Here is a 20,274-nt window from a genome sequence, read left to right as displayed (position 1 = left end):
GCAGCATTTACGCAATTTGCCTTTGGCAGACCCGAAATTTGGCGAAACTGGTGTTATAGATGCATTGCTTGGCTCAGACATATGGGGCCAATTGTTGGCAGATGGCATAGTTCGTGGCGAACTTGATGATCCTGTGGCACAAAATACGCAATTAGGCTGGGTTGTATTCGGACCAGCTGAAGCAACCGTGCATAACTACAAGGCGGAACAATCTATGGCATTGATGAGCGAGTTGATGACCTTCTACACAGGCTATTTGAATCCAAAGAAATTGACATGGCTAAAGGCGATAAACTAGCAGCAGTTGATCTTTGCGAATGCATTTTCATGAGCACACATAAGTGTTTTGATGATAGCAGTTACTGCGTACAAATACCATTTACACCAGATGCTCCACCACTTGGGAATTCACATCAGATGGCACTCAGGCAATTTCACCAGTTGGAACGAAAATTGGCATCCAACTCAGAGCTGAGGCAAAGATATGTGGCTTTTATGCGCGAATACGAACAACTTGGTCACATGCACCCTATTCAGCATCATTCAGGCGACCCATCTCAGGCATACTACATTCCACATTTTGCAGTCATGGCAAAATTCCAAGTCGTTTTCAATGCTTCCGCAAAAACATCGAATGGCATATCATTAAATGATACACAACTTGCTGGCCCCCCAATACAGGATTTATTACTTAACCTTTTGCTTCGCTTCAGGCAGCATCGAATAGCATTCACAGCTGATGTGGAGAAAATGTTCAGGCAAGTCAAGGTTGACGAGAGGCACAGGCAGTGGCAACAGATCCTCTGGCGGGAATTATCCGATCAGCCCATTCGCACATATCAATTGGCTACCGTTACATATGGCACAACCAGTGGCACATATTTGGCTGTTCGCGCTATGCAGCAATGTGGCAGAGACAATTTTTATAAACTCTCAGATGAATTACGAGCTAAAACTGCTTTGAACAGCATCCTAAATGATTTCTACATAGATGACTATCTTAAGAGTACACCTTCTATTGGAATGGCGATTAAACTGGCGGCCGATGTCTCATCTGTTTTGGCAGACGGTCAGTTCCATCTCAGGAAATGGAAATCGAATAGCGCTGAAGTCTTGGCACATCTTCTTGGCGATGCTGATCCCTGTCAGCTTAATACGCACTTGGCAGAAACTACTGTTCTTGGCTTGCACTTGGGATCCACTCACTGATGAACTCTTCTATCAGGTAAGCTCTTATGATGCACAACATCTTACGAAAAGGCAAGTGCTTAGCGATGCCACAAAATTATATGATCCAATTGACATGTTGGCACCAGTCATCATTACGGCTAATCTTTTCATACAGAAACTGTGGCAGGCAAAATTGGCATGGGACGGCCCATTACTACTTGAATTGTTGCATATGCCTTCGGTATATGAGCATATACCGAAGGCAGCTGTCCCAACTGGAGACAGTACGAATACCGCGTTGGATAGGCATGCAGCCCGGATATCAAATACAACTTCACGGCTTCTGCGATGCTAGTGTCAAGGCAATGGCTGCAGCACTCTATTTGGCAACAAACCACAATGGCAATATCATTAGTCACATTATCGCATCAAAAACTAAAGTGGCACCATTACATTCGGTAACAGTACCCCGATTGGAACTTTGTGCTGCGCAATTGTTGGCTACTCTTTTACACGAAACAAGGCAGGCTTTGCATTTGGAGCACGTACCATACACTCTATACTCCGACTCAAATATTGCTCTATGTTGGCTACGCAAAAACACATCACAATTAAAGCAGTACGTTGCTAATCGCGTTGGCTGCATTCAATCGATGACAGATATCAGGCATTGGCATCACATTCCTACCAAACTCAACCCAGCTGATTGCGCCAGTTGTGGCATATCCCCTTTGGCGTTGCATAACTACGCATTATGATGGCACGGTCCTAATTCAACTGATTATTCAATCAATGAGCTGCACCACTGTGCACCAGCAGAGCTGGCAATAATGGAAGGCGAGTTAAAACCATTTAAGGTAAAGGCATTACAGATAATAGGTCAACCCGCATTACAGACACACTACACTGCTGGCGACGAATTGGTCGTCATAGATCTGTTGGACCGGTTCAGTCATCTTGGCAAGCTTTTGCGCACTGCTGCATACATATTGCGTTGCAAAAAGGCACATCAGCGTTTTCGTTCGCATACACACATCTGTACAGGCAAAATGGACATGGCTTTAAATCATCACATCAAGGCAGAACAAGCGAAATATTTCGGAGCGGAAATCAAGCAGCTGAAAAAGGCACAGCCCATATCCACATCCAGCAAGCTCATTGCACTGAATCCATTCATCAACTCCACAGCGGACAATATATTGCGAGTAGGCGAACGCCTACATAATGCGAGGGTGGCAGAGCCACAGCGTCATCCAATCATTCTTCCGAAGGATAGCACATTGACCAGGCTTTTAATATGGCAGGTGCATCAGGACACACTTCATGGCGGTATACAAATTATGTTTCATACGATTCGACACAAATATTGGCTTCTACAGGCACGCATTTTGGTCAAGCAATGCATACCCTCATGCGCGATTTGCAGGCGGCAAAAACACATAATGCTAAAACAACGTATGGCGACATTACCAAAGGCTCGGGTCACCCCATCTCCACCATTTGCAAGATCTGGCTTAGACTATTGCGGTCCATTCAACATACGCATTGCCTCCAAGGCTGTACGAACCGTGCGGAAGGCTTACGTGACAATCCTTGTGTGCATGGTAACCAAGGCAGCGCACATCAAACTGGCTCAAGATCTCACTTCTGAGGCATTCATAAATGCATACACCCGTTTCGTAAACCGGCGTGGTCCATGTAATCATTTATACAGTGACAATGGCACTACATTCATTGGCTTACAGGCTTGGCATAATGAATATTCTCAACAGGAATTGGCAAATCGAGGCACAAAATGGCATTTTCTACCACCTGGCGCACCTCATCAAGGCGGTCTATGGGAAGCTGCCGTTAAGTCAGCAAAAAAGCACTTACTACGCATTGTTGGCACCCATTCCATTTACTATGATCAGCTACATACTGTACTTGTACATATCGAGGCTTGCTTGAATTCACGTCCACTTATACCATTGCATAACACTTGTGACGACAAGATGGCTCTATCACCTGCAGATTTCCTAATTGGCAAGGTACCTAGCAAGAAATTATCATACTCGCGAAAGATATGCAGGCTTGTGGAGCATCCTGAACGTACCCGTCCAGCCGGGGAGGATGTTTGATATTTGGCACAGCAATCAGGCGATATGGCATCACCCATTTAGTAGTTTTTGACAGTGGCATTTTAACATTTGGCAAGCAATAATTTTGGCTTCGTTTTTGCTTTTTCTTTCTTTTTTTCTTACTTGGATACTGACAGAGTGTGCACGCTTTTTTTGGCTTCGCGAAATATAAGTAATTTATAAATTATTCTAGTCTAATTTTCGTAAATTAAATAAATACATAAACTTTTGTGTGTGTGGAAATAATTGTGTTTGTTTTTTCATACAATAACAATCGATCAGGTTTTGATATAAGGTAAAAAGTATTTCATTAATATTTCAGAAATTTCACGTCAACTTTGTTTTTATTATTACTCACATAGTTAAGTTTCTGTAAAAGCGTACATTCCTTTTTATTTCTAAACCTACACAATAGCAATATCTTACATTCATAACAATCGATCATGTTTTGATATAAGGTAAAATGTATTTCATTCCTATTTCAAAAATTTCATTTAAACTTTGTTTGTATTATTACTCACATAGTTAAGTTTCTGTAAAAGCGTACATCCCTTTTTATTTCTAAACCTACACAATAGCAATATCTTATATTTATGATAATTGATCAGGTTTTGATATAAGGTAAAATGTATTTCATTCCTATTTCAGAAATTTCATGTAAGCTTGGATTTTATTATTACTTACATCGTTAAATTTCTGTAAAAGCTTGCATTCCTTTTTTATTTCTAAAACTACGTAAAAGCAATATTCCTATTCTGTTTCATTCCTAATATAAAATATTTCATTCATTCCTATTTCAGAAATTTCATTTAAACTTTCTTTTTATTATTACTCACATCGTTAAGTTCCTGTAAAAACCTACAATACTATTTTATTTTTTAAACTATTGCTTTTCAATATCTTATATTTATTATAATTGATCAGTGTTTAATACGACATCATATGTATTTCATTCCTAGTTTAGAAATATCATGTAAGCTTTGTTTTTATTATTACCCACATCGATAAGTTTCTGCAAAAGTTTACAATAGTTTTTTATTTCTAAAACTACACAGTATCAATATCTTACATTCATAACAATCGATCAGGTTTCGATTTAAGATGAAATGTATTTCATTCCTACTTCAGAAATTTCATTTGAACTTTGTTTTTATTATTACTCATCATCAGTCATCAGTTTTTAATATTATTGTGTATTTGGTGATGGTGCTGCCTCTCCAAAACAAACAATATACCCTCAGTCGATAATGTTAAGGTCGTAGGTGACGTTGCTATAGGAATCCTACCGAAAAATCCGTAAAATAATACTCTCTTTTTATTTCTACAGAAACACACGACTTTATTGATTCCAAATTATGTGCCAGCGCTACTACGCTTCACGACTTTACAATTTTTACACTCCATACTTTATACTTTGTCAAGCGCTACTACGCTTAACCACTTTACATTTCTTACTTTATACTTTATACTTTGTCAAGCGCTACTACGCTTAACCATTTTACATTTCTAAGAGAGTCAGTTCAAATTTTGAACTCATTTTATATACCTAAACTTGATGCAAAAAATCCAATATATGACCTTAGAATTACCCTAGTTACCTTATTGGGCTTTGCCATAGTTTCATAATTTATTAATAATGAAGTTTTTGACCAGTACGTTTTATTCTTTAAGTTAAAATTTTCATTAGGCTACTCTGGTCTTATTACTAGGATGCAAATAAAATTCAATTTATTTCATTTTTTTCACCTGACGTTTCGTTGGTTATTTTCCAACATCTTCAGGGGTATCTAAAATATTTTTTATTTAATAATTATGATGTTTTTTAATTTTTATAACACAATTTGAAAATAAATATATAATTTGTGATATTGTATGAACATGCACATAAATAGAGAACATGTACACAAAATAACTAACAACAACAATAATAACTAAACAATCAATAGTAATAATTATCAATTCAAGATTTTAGAATTATTAAATAATAATAATTACCAATAGTTAAAGTTAAAATTTAGTTAAATCACTTTTTGTTAATAGTTACATTTGTAAATAAAAAATTTAAAATTAGAGATGTAAATATTAAATGTTTTATAAAATTATGGTCAACTGCTTCAAGTTACCGTCACTTTCGATTTGTTTATATTAGAGTGGCAATGTAATTAGAGCTTATATTCTCCGTATTTTCTTTGATGTTCATAGTCAAGTTAATTTCCTCTTGAATTCTTAAGCTTTCGAGAGTGTACCGTTTTTTCCAAGATTTCTCTTTGTCTAATATTACTATATTGTCGAAATCCGGTTTGTGTTGTCTCTCGGTGCAATGCTGAGATAGAGCTGTATTGTTTTTGTTCTTGTTGATGTCTGACATGTGCTCAGCTATTCTGGTGTTAAGTGACCTCTTTGTTGTACCAATATAAATCTCTTTGCAACTCCCTTCTTTATTTCCGTTGCAATTTATTTGATATACCACATTATTTTGTTGCAGCTTATTAATTTTGTTTTTGTTGTTAGAGAAAATTTTATGGACAGTTAGATTGGGTTTATAAGCACAAAAAATGTTGTCTTGTTTAAGATTTGTGGTCAGATTTCTATTATTAGATAACTTCGGTACAAAGGGTAACGAAAAATATTGTTTTGGAATTTGGTTATTGCTATTTTGAATATTGTGTTCTAATACTATACCGAAGCAGTATCTTATATTTATGGTAATTAATTATGATAGTTTTCAATATGACATCATATGTATTTCATTCCTGTTTCAGAAATTTCATGTAAACTTTATTTTTATTATTACTCACGTCGCTAAGTTTCTGTAAGAACTACAATTCTATTTTAGTTTTTAAACTACACAAAAGCAATATCTTACATTTATAACAATCGATCAGGTGTTGATATAAGATAAAAAGTATTTCATTCCTATTTCAGAAATTTCATGTAAACTTTGTTTTTTTTATTACTGACATCGTTAGTTTATGTAAAAGTCTTCATCCATATTTTATTTCTAAAACTACACAAAAACAATATCTTACATTCATAACAATCGATCAGGTTTTGATATGAGGTGAAATGTATTTCATTCCTATTTAAGAAATGTTATGTAAACTTTGTTTTTTATTATTACTCACACCGTTAAGTTTCTGTAAAAGCTTACATTCCTTTTTTATTTCTAAAACTACTTAAAAGCAGTATTCCTATTCCGTTCCATTCCTAACATAAAATATTTCATTCATTCCTATTTCAGAAATTTTATGTAAACATTGTTTTCATTATTACTCACATCGTTAAGTTTGTAAAAACTTAGAATCCTTTTTTATTTTTTAAACTACACAAAAGCAATAACTTACATTCATAACAATTGATCAGGTTTTGATATAAGGTGAAATGTATTTCATTCCTATTTCAGAAATTTTATGAAAACTTTGTTTTCATTATTACTCACATCGTTAAGTTTCTGTAAAAGCTTACATTCCTTTTGTATTTCTAAAATTACAAAAAACCAATATCTTACATTCATAACAATCGATGAGGTTTTGATATGAGGTGGAATGTGTTTCATTCCTATTTCAGAAATTTCATGTAAACTTTGTTTTTTTTATTACTCACATCGTTAAGTTTCTGTAAAAGCTTACATCCCTATCTTATTTCTAAAACTACACAAAAGCAATATCTTACATTCATAACAATCGATCAGGTTTTGATATGAGGTGAAATGTGTTTCGTTCCTATTTCAGAAATTTCATGTAAACTTTTTCTTCGTTATTACTCACATCGTTAAGTTTCTGTAAAAGCTTACATTCCTTTTGTATTTCTAATACTACACCGAAGCAGTATTTTATATTTATGATAATTAATCAGTTTTTAATATGACAGCATATGTATTCCATTCTTGTTTCAGAAATTTCATCTAAACTTTATTTTTATTATTACTCACATCGCTAAGTTTCTGTAAGAACTACAATTCTTTTTTAGTTTTTAAACTACACAAAAGCAATATCTTACATTCATAACAGTCGATCAGGTTTTGATATGAGGTGAAATATGTTTCATTCCTATTTAAGAAATGTCATGTAAACTTTGTTTTTATTATTACTCACATCGTTAAGTTTCTGTAAAAGCTTACATTCCTTTTTTATTTCTAAAACTATTTAAAAGCAGTATTCCTATTCCGTTCCATTCCTAACAATTAATATATAGTTGAGAAAATAGTTTTCAACTACACTAAAGCAATATCTAACTTTTATTCCGTTCCATTCCTAACAATTAATATATAGTTGAAAAAATAGTTTTCAACTACATAAAAGCAATATCTAACTTTCATAACAATCGATCATTTTTTGATATAAAGTAAAATGTAATTCATTCCTATTTCAGAAATTTCATGTGAAGTTTATTTTTATTATCACTCACATCGTTAAGTTTCTGTAAAAGCTTACATTTCTTTTTTATTTTTTAAACTACACAAAAACAATATCTTACATTCATAACTGTTTGAGATTTGGCACAGCAACCAGGCGATATGGCATCACCCATTTAGTAGTTTTTGACAGTGGCATTTTAACATTTGGCAAGCAATAATTTTGGCTTCGTTTTTGCTTTTTCTTTCTTTTTTTTCTTACTTGGATACTGGCAGAGTGTGCACGCTTTTTTTGGCTTCGCGAAATATAAGTAATTTATAAGTTATTCTAGTCTAATTTTCGTAAATTAAATAAATACATAAACTTTTGCGTGTGTGGAAATAATTGTGTTTGTTTTTTCATACATTTGTTGGTGCCGAATCCCGGGAGTTTCGGTTTTTAATTTAAAATTAAATTGCGGTTTTGGCTTTATACGAAGAAAATATGGCTGCCTTAAATAGGCGTACGACTGCGTGGTCATCATTAAAGCGGGTAGCCGCAAAAATATTGGCGGATGACTACGTTGAGAATGGCTTTGGCATGCAGCAAGATCGTACAACATTGCAGGCGCACTTCGACAAACTACAAACTGCACATGGTGAGTTGGTGGCTTTGGCAAGAGATGATACTGAATTATGGTCTCACATCAAGTTGTGGGACGAGGTGGAGGACTTGTATAACGAGGCGTGCGTTGCATTGCGACGTGAGTTGGCTCACTGTGATGCGCAAAATACGGATGCACCTTCCAATATGGCAAGCGGTGCTGCGTCTTCCCAAGGCTTTGCAATTAAGTTGGAACTATTGGCTATACCCAAGTTTGATGGCTCGATGCGCAATTGGCTGGCATTTAAGGACACATTCGAGACATTGGTGCATTCGCAAGAGTTTCCAGAGGCATACAAGCTTGACAAACTGCGAGAGGCAGTCCAAGGTGATGCAGTGGCACTTGTCGGAGGCATGTACAGTGGCAGGTACGATGAGGTATGGGCTGCACTGAAGGCTCGGTACGACAATTCGAAACAGTTGGCTGAAATACACGTGGCTAGGCTAATTGGCTTCAACCCATCACAGGCTGAGTCAACATCTGCGTTGATATCGGTGGTTGATACAGTGCGAGAGTCCTTGCGAGCGCTTGCGGTAATGAACCTACCCGTGGATCAATGGGATGCATTGGCGGTACCCATTATAGTGGCCAAGTAACCAACATTTACGCAACAGGCATGGGGCATGAACCGCACAACTAATCAAATTCCTCCTTTGGCAGATTTGCTTGCATTCTTGGAGACACGAGCTGACAGTCTAGTTGACACTGTTTGGCGAGCAATGGAGAGCAAACCAAAATCTGATGGCAAGACTGCTACACTACAATATTGTGGCACATCTCAGACTGATCTTAAAAGGCCAGGGTCAAGTCTAATGAGGACAAACCTAATAGCAAATATATGGATATGTCACTGGGCATAGTCCATACGTGCCTTTCTTTTTATATCGTAATAACCATTATTATGATTTAAATTTATATATATTACTTATTGTCATTCATTCCTGACAGATTGTAATAAATAAATGGATTTAAAAAAAAAAAAAAAAAAAAAAAAAAAAATAGCAACTACTTCAGGCCACTGCCAGTTTTGCAATGACGCATCGCACCAAATAGGCAACTGCTCCAGGCTATTGGCTTGCTCACCAGCGGAGCGCTTCACATTGCTTAAAGGCTCGAATCTTTGCTTCAATTGCTTGAAACCTGGACATTCCACTAAGGCATGTGGCTCAACTAATTGTCGCATATGCAATGGCAGGCATCACACTCTACTATGCCGAAGTTCACCAGCGCAAACTCCTCCTTTGCAAGAGTCCAAACAGCAGGCACAAACTACACCTCAGGCACCAGCGAAACCGAACCAGGCTGGCATCCCACCACGTGTGCATCAGTGACTACACCATCCAATGCAGACATTCGCTACTATAGGCAATCGGGTTATACTCTTGGCAACAGCACAAATACGCATCTTAAATGGCTTTGGCGATATCGACCCGTGTCGAGCTCTATGCGATCCAGGCTCTCAGGTAAGTCTAATGAGTACGCGATATTTTAATCAACTGGCTCTGCGGAAGCAGAAAATTGCATTGCAATTACAAGGTGTTGGCAGTGGCAATCGCTCATATACTAATGGCCGGGCAGTCTTGCGCATATTTTCGACTGTCAATGCTTCATTTGGCTTGGATGTTGAATTCTACATCATCAACAAAATTGCCTCAGCAATCCCTGTGGCTCCAATCATGGAAAACTGTTGGCAGCATTTACGCAATTTGCCTTTGGCAGACCCGAAATTTGGCGAAACTGGTGTTATAGATGCATTGCTTGGCTCAGACATATGGGGCCAATTGTTGGCAGATGGCATAGTTCGTGGCGAACTTGATGATCCTGTGGCACAAAATACGCAATTAGGCTGGGTTGTATTCGGACCAGCTGAAGCAACCGTGCATAACTACAAGGCGGAACAATCTATGGCATTGATGAGCGAGTTGATGACCTTCTACACAGGCTATTTGAATCCAAAGAAATTGACATGGCTAAAGGCGATAAACTAGCAGCAGTTGATCTTTGCGAATGCATTTTCATGAGCACACATAAGTGTTTTGATGATAGCAGTTACTGCGTACAAATACCATTTACACCAGATGCTCCACCACTTGGGAATTCACATCAGATGGCACTCAGGCAATTTCACCAGTTGGAACGAAAATTGGCATCCAACTCAGAGCTGAGGCAAAGATATGTGGCTTTTATGCGCGAATACGAACAACTTGGTCACATGCACCCTATTCAGCATCATTCAGGCGACCCATCTCAGGCATACTACATTCCACATTTTGCAGTCATGGCAAAATTCCAAGTCGTTTTCAATGCTTCCGCAAAAACATCGAATGGCATATCATTAAATGATACACAACTTGCTGGCCCCCCAATACAGGATTTATTACTTAACCTTTTGCTTCGCTTCAGGCAGCATCGAATAGCATTCACAGCTGATGTGGAGAAAATGTTCAGGCAAGTCAAGGTTGACGAGAGGCACAGGCAGTGGCAACAGATCCTCTGGCGGGAATTATCCGATCAGCCCATTCGCACATATCAATTGGCTACCGTTACATATGGCACAACCAGTGGCACATATTTGGCTGTTCGCGCTATGCAGCAATGTGGCAGAGACAATTTTTATAAACTCTCAGATGAATTACGAGCTAAAACTGCTTTGAACAGCATCCTAAATGATTTCTACATAGATGACTATCTTAAGAGTACACCTTCTATTGGAATGGCGATTAAACTGGCGGCCGATGTCTCATCTGTTTTGGCAGACGGTCAGTTCCATCTCAGGAAATGGAAATCGAATAGCGCTGAAGTCTTGGCACATCTTCTTGGCGATGCTGATCCCTGTCAGCTTAATACGCACTTGGCAGAAACTACTGTTCTTGGCTTGCACTTGGGATCCACTCACTGATGAACTCTTCTATCAGGTAAGCTCTTATGATGCACAACATCTTACGAAAAGGCAAGTGCTTAGCGATGCCACAAAATTATATGATCCAATTGACATGTTGGCACCAGTCATCATTACGGCTAATCTTTTCATACAGAAACTGTGGCAGGCAAAATTGGCATGGGACGGCCCATTACTACTTGAATTGTTGCATATGCCTTCGGTATATGAGCATATACCGAAGGCAGCTGTCCCAACTGGAGACAGTACGAATACCGCGTTGGATAGGCATGCAGCCCGGATATCAAATACAACTTCACGGCTTCTGCGATGCTAGTGTCAAGGCAATGGCTGCAGCACTCTATTTGGCAACAAACCACAATGGCAATATCATTAGTCACATTATCGCATCAAAAACTAAAGTGGCACCATTACATTCGGTAACAGTACCCCGATTGGAACTTTGTGCTGCGCAATTGTTGGCTACTCTTTTACACGAAACAAGGCAGGCTTTGCATTTGGAGCACGTACCATACACTCTATACTCCGACTCAAATATTGCTCTATGTTGGCTACGCAAAAACACATCACAATTAAAGCAGTACGTTGCTAATCGCGTTGGCTGCATTCAATCGATGACAGATATCAGGCATTGGCATCACATTCCTACCAAACTCAACCCAGCTGATTGCGCCAGTTGTGGCATATCCCCTTTGGCGTTGCATAACTACGCATTATGATGGCACGGTCCTAATTCAACTGATTATTCAATCAATGAGCTGCACCACTGTGCACCAGCAGAGCTGGCAATAATGGAAGGCGAGTTAAAACCATTTAAGGTAAAGGCATTACAGATAATAGGTCAACCCGCATTACAGACACACTACACTGCTGGCGACGAATTGGTCGTCATAGATCTGTTGGACCGGTTCAGTCATCTTGGCAAGCTTTTGCGCACTGCTGCATACATATTGCGTTGCAAAAAGGCACATCAGCGTTTTCGTTCGCATACACACATCTGTACAGGCAAAATGGACATGGCTTTAAATCATCACATCAAGGCAGAACAAGCGAAATATTTCGGAGCGGAAATCAAGCAGCTGAAAAAGGCACAGCCCATATCCACATCCAGCAAGCTCATTGCACTGAATCCATTCATCAACTCCACAGCGGACAATATATTGCGAGTAGGCGAACGCCTACATAATGCGAGGGTGGCAGAGCCACAGCGTCATCCAATCATTCTTCCGAAGGATAGCACATTGACCAGGCTTTTAATATGGCAGGTGCATCAGGACACACTTCATGGCGGTATACAAATTATGTTTCATACGATTCGACACAAATATTGGCTTCTACAGGCACGCATTTTGGTCAAGCAATGCATACCCTCATGCGCGATTTGCAGGCGGCAAAAACACATAATGCTAAAACAACGTATGGCGACATTACCAAAGGCTCGGGTCACCCCATCTCCACCATTTGCAAGATCTGGCTTAGACTATTGCGGTCCATTCAACATACGCATTGCCTCCAAGGCTGTACGAACCGTGCGGAAGGCTTACGTGACAATCCTTGTGTGCATGGTAACCAAGGCAGCGCACATCAAACTGGCTCAAGATCTCACTTCTGAGGCATTCATAAATGCATACACCCGTTTCGTAAACCGGCGTGGTCCATGTAATCATTTATACAGTGACAATGGCACTACATTCATTGGCTTACAGGCTTGGCATAATGAATATTCTCAACAGGAATTGGCAAATCGAGGCACAAAATGGCATTTTCTACCACCTGGCGCACCTCATCAAGGCGGTCTATGGGAAGCTGCCGTTAAGTCAGCAAAAAAGCACTTACTACGCATTGTTGGCACCCATTCCATTTACTATGATCAGCTACATACTGTACTTGTACATATCGAGGCTTGCTTGAATTCACGTCCACTTATACCATTGCATAACACTTGTGACGACAAGATGGCTCTATCACCTGCAGATTTCCTAATTGGCAAGGTACCTAGCAAGAAATTATCATACTCGCGAAAGATATGCAGGCTTGTGGAGCATCCTGAACGTACCCGTCCAGCCGGGGAGGATGTTTGATATTTGGCACAGCAATCAGGCGATATGGCATCACCCATTTAGTAGTTTTTGACAGTGGCATTTTAACATTTGGCAAGCAATAATTTTGGCTTCGTTTTTGCTTTTTCTTTCTTTTTTTCTTACTTGGATACTGACAGAGTGTGCACGCTTTTTTTGGCTTCGCGAAATATAAGTAATTTATAAATTATTCTAGTCTAATTTTCGTAAATTAAATAAATACATAAACTTTTGTGTGTGTGGAAATAATTGTGTTTGTTTTTTCATACAATAACAATCGATCAGGTTTTGATATAAGGTAAAAAGTATTTCATTAATATTTCAGAAATTTCACGTCAACTTTGTTTTTATTATTACTCACATAGTTAAGTTTCTGTAAAAGCGTACATTCCTTTTTATTTCTAAACCTACACAATAGCAATATCTTACATTCATAACAATCGATCATGTTTTGGTATAAGGTAAAATGTAATTCATTCCTATTTCAGAAATTTTATGTAAACTTTATTTTTATTATTACTCACATCGTTAGGTTTCTGTAAAACCTTACATCTCTTTTTATTTCAAAAACTCCACAATAGCAATATCTTACATTCATAACAATCGATCGTGTTTTAATATAAGGTAAAATGTATTTCATTCCTACTTCAGAAATTTCATTTAAACTTTGTATGCATTATTACTCACATCGTTAAGTTTCTGTAAAAGAGTACATCCCTTTTTATTTCTAAACCTACACAATAGCAATATCTTATATTTATGATAATTGCTCAGTTTTTAATATGACATCATATGTATTTCATTCCTCTTTCAGAAATTTCATGTAAACTTTATTCTTATTATTACTTACATCCTTAAGTTTCTGTAAAAGTTCACAATCCTTTTTATTTTTAAAACTACACAAAAGCAATATTCCTATTTCATTCCATTCCTAATAAATAATATTTCATTCATTCCTATTTCAGAAATTTCATGTAAACTTTATTTTTATTATTACTCACATCGTTAGGTTTCTGTAAAACCTTACATCCCTTTTTATTTCTAAAACTCCACAATAGCAATATCTTACATTCATAACAATCGATCATGTTTTGATATATGGTAGAATGTATTTCATTCCTATTTTAGAAATTTCATTTAAACTTTGTTTGTATTATTACTCACATCGTTAAGTTTCTGTAAAAGAGTACATCCCTTTTTATTTCTAAACCTACACAATAGCAATATCTTATATTTATGATAATTGCTCAGTTTTTAATATGACATCATATGTATTTCACTCCTCTTTCAGAAATTTCATGTAAACTTTATTTTTATTATTATTTACATCCTTAAGTTTCTGTAAAAGTTCACAATCCTTTTTATTTTTAAAACTACACAAAAGCAATATTCCTATTTCATTCCATTCCTAATAAATAATATTTCATTCATTCCTATTTCAGAAATTTCATGTAAACTTTATTTTTATTATTACTCACATCGTTAAGTTTCTGTAAAACCTTACATCCCTTTTTATTTCTAAACATACACAATAGCAATATCTTACATTCATAACAATCGATCATGTTTTGATATATGGTAAAATGTATTTCATTCCTATTTTAGAAATTTCATTTAAACTTTGTTTGTATTATTACTCACATCGTTAAGTTTCTGTAAAAGAGTACATCCCTTTTTATTTCTAAACCTACACAATAGCAATATCTTATATTTATGATAATTGCTCAGTTTTTAATATGACATCATATGTTTTTCATTCCTCGACACAAATATTGGATTCTACAGGCACGCATTTTGGTCAAGCAATGCATACCCTCATGCGCGATTTACAGGCGGCAAAAACACATAATGCTAAAACAACGTATGGCGACATTACCAAAGGCTCGGGTCACCCCATCTCCACCATTTGCAAGATCTGGCTTAGACTATTGCGGTCCATTCAACATACGCATTGGCTCCAAGGCTGTACGAACCGTGCGGAAGGCTTACGTGACAATCCTTGTGTGCATGGTAACCAAGGCAGCGCACATCGAACTGGCTGAAGATCTCACTTCTGAGGCATTCATAAATGCATACACCCGTTTCGTAAACCGGCGTGGTCCATGTAATCATTTATACAGTGACAATGGCACTACATTCATTGGCTTACAGGCTTGGCATAATGAATATTCTCAACAGGAATTGGCAAATCGAGGCACAAAATGGCATTTTCTACCACCTGGCGCACCTCATCAAGGCGGTCTATGGGAAGCTGCCGTTAAGTCAGCAAAAAAGCACTTACTACGCATTGTTGGCACCCATTCCATTTACTATGATCAGCTACATACTGTACTTGTACATATCGAGGCTTGCTTGAATTCACGTCCACTTATACCATTGCATAACACTTGTGACGACAAGATGGCTCTATCACCTGCAGATTTCCTAATTGGCAAGGTACCTAGCAAGAAATTATCATACTCGCGAAAGATATGCAGGCTTGTGGAGCATCCTGAACGTACCCGTCCAGCCGGGGAGGATGTTTGATATTTGGCACAGCAATCAGGCGATATGGCATCACCCATTTAGTAGTTTTTGACAGTGGCATTTTAACATTTGGCAAGCAATAATTTTGGCTTCGTTTTTGCTTTTTCTTTCTTTTTTTCTTACTTGTATACTGACAGAGTGTGCACGCTTTTTTTGGCTTCGCAAAATATAAGTAATTTATAAATTATTCTAGTCTAATTTTCGTAAATTAAATAAATACATAAACTTTTGCGTGTGTGGAAATAATTGTGTTTGTTTTTTCATACAATAACAATCGATCAGGTTTTGATATAAGGTAAAAAGTATTTCATTAATATTTCAGAAATTTCATGTTAACTTTGTTTTTATTATTACTCATGTACATTTAATAAATTAAAGTACACACACTTTGAGTAATTTTTAGCTACTGATTTTATTTAAAATAATGTTGTGTTTTTATACAAAAATATTTTAAGACTAATTTCTACATCAAGGTTAAATTATTATGATTTTAGTGGACTGTATTACATTTGTCAAAAAAGGTTAAAAAAGGTTAAAAAAGGACGGAAGTCCCAACACTTGGGATTTTCCTCCTATTGTTTTTATGAATATATTTTAGTTTAATAATTTAAATACGGTTGCTAAAAAATGTTACTATTTATCTATATTTTTCCTTAGTACATAATTCTAAGAATTTAGGTGATAATATAAACTATAATAATTAAATTTATGGTATAAATTCCTGTTCATGATTGAACATTCTGCCGGAGGTCAAAACTCCTGTTCGTGATTGAACATTCTGCCAGCGGCCAAATTCTACATTCCAATTTCGTTTAATAACATTTATCGTCTTATTCTCAGCAACATGTATTCGTTCGTGTACGCCTTCCAATACACATAATTTCTGAATCGGACGTTTTATTGTGCCGTTCTGAGTTTTTACCGATACTACTCTCACCAGATTATCTTTTCCAGGATGAACGTCAATTATCTTTCCAAGAGGCCATCTTCCTGGATATGTTTCCTCATTCTTCACTATTACCACTTGGCCTTCCTTAACATTTGCTTGAACCCCTTTCCATTTGTACCTCTGCTGAAGATTCGTTAAATATTCTTCCTTCCATCGTTTCCAAAAATGTTTCTTCATTGCTTGAATTATCTTCCAACGATTTAATGAAGATATGTTCATATCATCTACTGCTTCTGGATAGTCAATGATAGCATGCCCAATTAAAAAATGACCTGGAGTTAATATATCATTGTCGTCAACATTTGCACAAAGCGGTCGTGAATTAAGTATGCCCTCAATTTGAGTTAGAAGTGTGCTTAACTCCTCATACGTAAGTTTATTTTCGCCAACAACTCTTTTCAAGTGGTGTTTTATTGACTTCACGGCCGACTCCCATAAACCTCCAAAATGAGGACTTGCCGGTGGAATGAAATGCCATTTTATACCTTCTGCTTCCAATGCACAAACTGCACTCACATTGCTTTTAATAGCCTGTTGTAAATCCTTATCTAATTTTTTGGATGCTCCAACGAAGTTAGTACCGTTGTCTGAGTATATATGTGAACATTTGCCTCTGCGTGCAAACAATCGCTTCAGCGCCGCCAGAAATGAGTCTGATGTCATGTCACTTACCAACTCTAAATGCAAAGCTTTAGTTGCCATACATACAAATACCGCTACGTACCCTTTAAAAGTTTTTTGGCCTCGCCCTTTAGAACATTTTATTAGCAATGGTCCAGCGTAATCTACTCCACAATGAGCGAACGGAGCAGACACATTGACCCTATATTCTGGTAAATCACCCATAAGCTGTTTCTGCTTTAATGCTTTATAACGGGTGCACCTTACACATTCACGTATACATTTCTTAATCAAGTTTTTAAGTCCAAATATCCAATATCTTCTTTTTATAACATTTTCCATCAATCGATGTCCACCATGTAATGTTTCTCGGTGTGCTTCATTTATTATCAAATTCGCCAAATGACCTTTTGCTATAATTATTGGATGCTTTCTATCAAAACCAATTTTTGCATTGATTAATCGACCTCCAACTCTCAAAACTTGGTTTTTGTCTAAAAACGGATTCAAATTTGCCATTTTGCTTCGATGATCTATTTCACAACTATTTTTCAATCTGCTTATATCCGTAAAAAATTGTGTTGTCTGATGACTTCTAAAAATAGCTGCATCTGCTCTTCTAAACTCCTCTACAGTTAAATATTCTGGAGACTTAGCCTTCCTCAGTCTGTCTATGAAACGAAAAATATATACTACCACTCTACTTAATTTTCTAAAAGATGAATATTTCTCGATGAGCTGATTAAATAAGTCTTCCTCTCTTAATTTACTGATATTTATTATTTTAGCTGCCATTTGTTTTTTTGGCCATGTCCTTCTATCATCGTTTAACCAGTTTGGACCTCTCCACCATAACGATTGGTTCTCTAACTTTTCCGGCTGAATTCCTCTGGATGCTAGGTCTGCTGGATTTTCCTTTGATCGCACATAAAACCAATTGGCGCTTGGAATTAACGAGCTTATTTCATTTACTCTTGACCTAATAAATTTATTTTTGCTTGAATTGCTTTTTATCCAGCATAATGTAATCGTGGAATCACTCCATGCATACATTTTTATTTTTCTGTTAATTATGTTATGAATTTTATTTAATAATTTTGCCAATAGATGCGCTGCACACAGCTCAAGCTTCGGCAATGTTTTTCTATTTTTTATAGGATTTACCTTACTTTTTGCTGCTATTATGGACACCTTTGCGTGCGTTTTTATGTACACTATTGCTGCGTAGGCCTTTTCCGATGCGTCAGCGAACCCCACCAGGCATATTTCATCATTTCCGGTAACTCCTACCCATCTCTCAATTCTGATTGTTTGTATTGCGTCTAAGTTCTGCACAATGTTTTTCCATTCTTTCATCATTTCTTCATTTAATTTCATATCCCAATCTAAATTACTTATCCAGAGCTTCTGCACAAATAACTTAACCAATACTGTAACTGGAGCCAATAGTCCTAATGGATCAAATATTTTACCTAGATACGATAATGCCATTCTTTTTGTTATATAGACGTCTCTACTTTCTGCTATCTTAAACATGAATATATCATTGTTAGGATTCCATTGCAAGCCAAGCGTTTTTATACTTTCTTCTTTATCTATATCAATGACCTCATTGTCTTTTGATTTTTCCACCGTTTCTACTATATCCATGCTGTTTGAGCACCATTTTCTCAAATGAAATCCATACTTCTCCAAATGTGCCGATATCCTTAGCCGAACACTTTTGCACTCTTCTTTTGTATCACCGCCAGTTAGAAGATCGTCCATATAAAAATCGTCTTTAATTATTTTCGATATGTGATTATCCTGACATTCATTTGCTATTTCAAATAAAGTTCTTATAGCTAAAAATGAAGCAGGGGCAATACCGTAAGTTACAGTTGTTAACTTGTATTCTTCAATTGGCTGATTAATCTCGCTTCTCCATAAAATATGTTGGTATTTCTGATCATTTTTACTCACCCATATTTGTCTATACATTTTTTCTATGTCAGCAACTATGGCAAATTTTTTCAGTCGAAACTTCAACAATATATCAAAGATATCCCTTTGCAACCTTGGGCCAACATATAATACATCATTTAAACTATTTTTATTCGTGGTCTTTGCCGAAGCATCAAAAACTACTCTCACCTTAGTAGTGATACTATTCGCTCTTACTACTGCTTGGTGAGGTAGATAATATTTTCCCTGTCTTTTTGAACTTACTTTTTTCATATGCCCATCAGCTAGATACTCTTTCATGAATTCGACATATTCTCTCTTTAATGATGGGTTTGCCTGTAATTTTCTTTCCAAATTTATGAATCGTGCCATCGCCATTTTGTATGAGTCGCCAAGTTGGTGTTCTTCTTTGAAAGGTAACTCAACTACAAATCGTCCATCTTCATTTTTGGTAGTTGTCGCAGCATAATTTTTCATACAATATCCGTCTTCTGATGAATCTTCATCCTCTGGAATTTCTTCTATTTCCCAAAACTTTTCTATGTTGACGACGTTGGAAGAGATGAATCCTTTAATGCTTCTTTTTGCTTGTAAAATACCTGATAATATCCAGCCGAACTTTGTTGATTGCGCCAATATTTTATCTTTTTTAAGTAGACCGCCTTCAAGAATTTCTCCGTAAAGATCGCTTCCTATGATTATGTCAATTCTATCGGATTTATTAAAATTTGGGTCCGCCAAGGTCATATTTTCCCACTTATCTATATTATAGCTAAAGGTTTTATCCGGTTGACAAGATACCAATGATGGTAAAATTAATGCTTCTGCATTTATTTTATATTTACTGGTGAATCGTGGGTGAATTTGAAGATTTATTTTTGCCTTTGCAACGCCAACCGGTGTTCCTCCAAGCCCTTGCACCTCCATTTTTACTTTTTTCCTTGGTAAATTTAATATTTGTGCCGCTTC

The 20,274-nt window shown here is 36.8% G+C and overlaps 7 protein-coding genes across 7 annotated transcripts; all 7 read left to right on the top strand.

Moving 5' to 3' along the window:
* Window positions 1-327: 327 nt before the first annotated feature.
* On the top strand, window positions 328-1,209 carry LOC119675388. Its single transcript, XM_038086585.1, has one exon. The coding sequence runs from the start codon at window positions 328-330 to the stop codon at window positions 1,207-1,209; it is 882 nt and encodes a 293-aa protein (XP_037942513.1).
* A 269-nt stretch (window positions 1,210-1,478) lies between these two features.
* LOC119675387 lies at window positions 1,479-1,928 on the top strand. Its single transcript, XM_038086584.1, has one exon. It carries the CDS (start codon window positions 1,479-1,481, stop codon window positions 1,926-1,928), a length of 450 nt encoding a protein of 149 aa, XP_037942512.1.
* Window positions 1,929-2,000: 72 nt separating this feature from the next.
* Window positions 2,001-3,290, top strand: LOC119675386. Its single transcript, XM_038086583.1, has one exon. The coding sequence runs from the start codon at window positions 2,001-2,003 to the stop codon at window positions 3,288-3,290; it is 1,290 nt and encodes a 429-aa protein (XP_037942511.1).
* Window positions 3,291-10,305: 7,015 nt separating this feature from the next.
* LOC119675384 lies at window positions 10,306-11,187 on the top strand. Its single transcript, XM_038086582.1, has one exon. It carries the CDS (start codon window positions 10,306-10,308, stop codon window positions 11,185-11,187), a length of 882 nt encoding a protein of 293 aa, XP_037942510.1.
* A 269-nt stretch (window positions 11,188-11,456) lies between these two features.
* LOC119675383 lies at window positions 11,457-11,906 on the top strand. The gene has a single exon (XM_038086581.1). The coding sequence runs from the start codon at window positions 11,457-11,459 to the stop codon at window positions 11,904-11,906; it is 450 nt and encodes a 149-aa protein (XP_037942509.1).
* Window positions 11,907-11,978: 72 nt separating this feature from the next.
* LOC119675382 lies at window positions 11,979-13,268 on the top strand. The gene has a single exon (XM_038086580.1). It carries the CDS (start codon window positions 11,979-11,981, stop codon window positions 13,266-13,268), a length of 1,290 nt encoding a protein of 429 aa, XP_037942508.1.
* A 1,845-nt stretch (window positions 13,269-15,113) lies between these two features.
* On the top strand, window positions 15,114-15,791 carry LOC119675381. Its single transcript, XM_038086579.1, has one exon. It carries the CDS (start codon window positions 15,114-15,116, stop codon window positions 15,789-15,791), a length of 678 nt encoding a protein of 225 aa, XP_037942507.1.
* The last annotated feature ends 4,483 nt before the right edge of the window (window positions 15,792-20,274 follow it).

The sequence above is a fragment of the Teleopsis dalmanni genome, chromosome 2 (genome assembly GCF_002237135.1).
Source record: "Teleopsis dalmanni isolate 2A chromosome 2, ASM223713v2, whole genome shotgun sequence".
Classification (NCBI taxonomy): Eukaryota; Metazoa; Arthropoda; class Insecta; order Diptera; family Diopsidae; genus Teleopsis; species Teleopsis dalmanni.
This window is presented reverse-complemented; position numbering and strand designations above follow the sequence as displayed.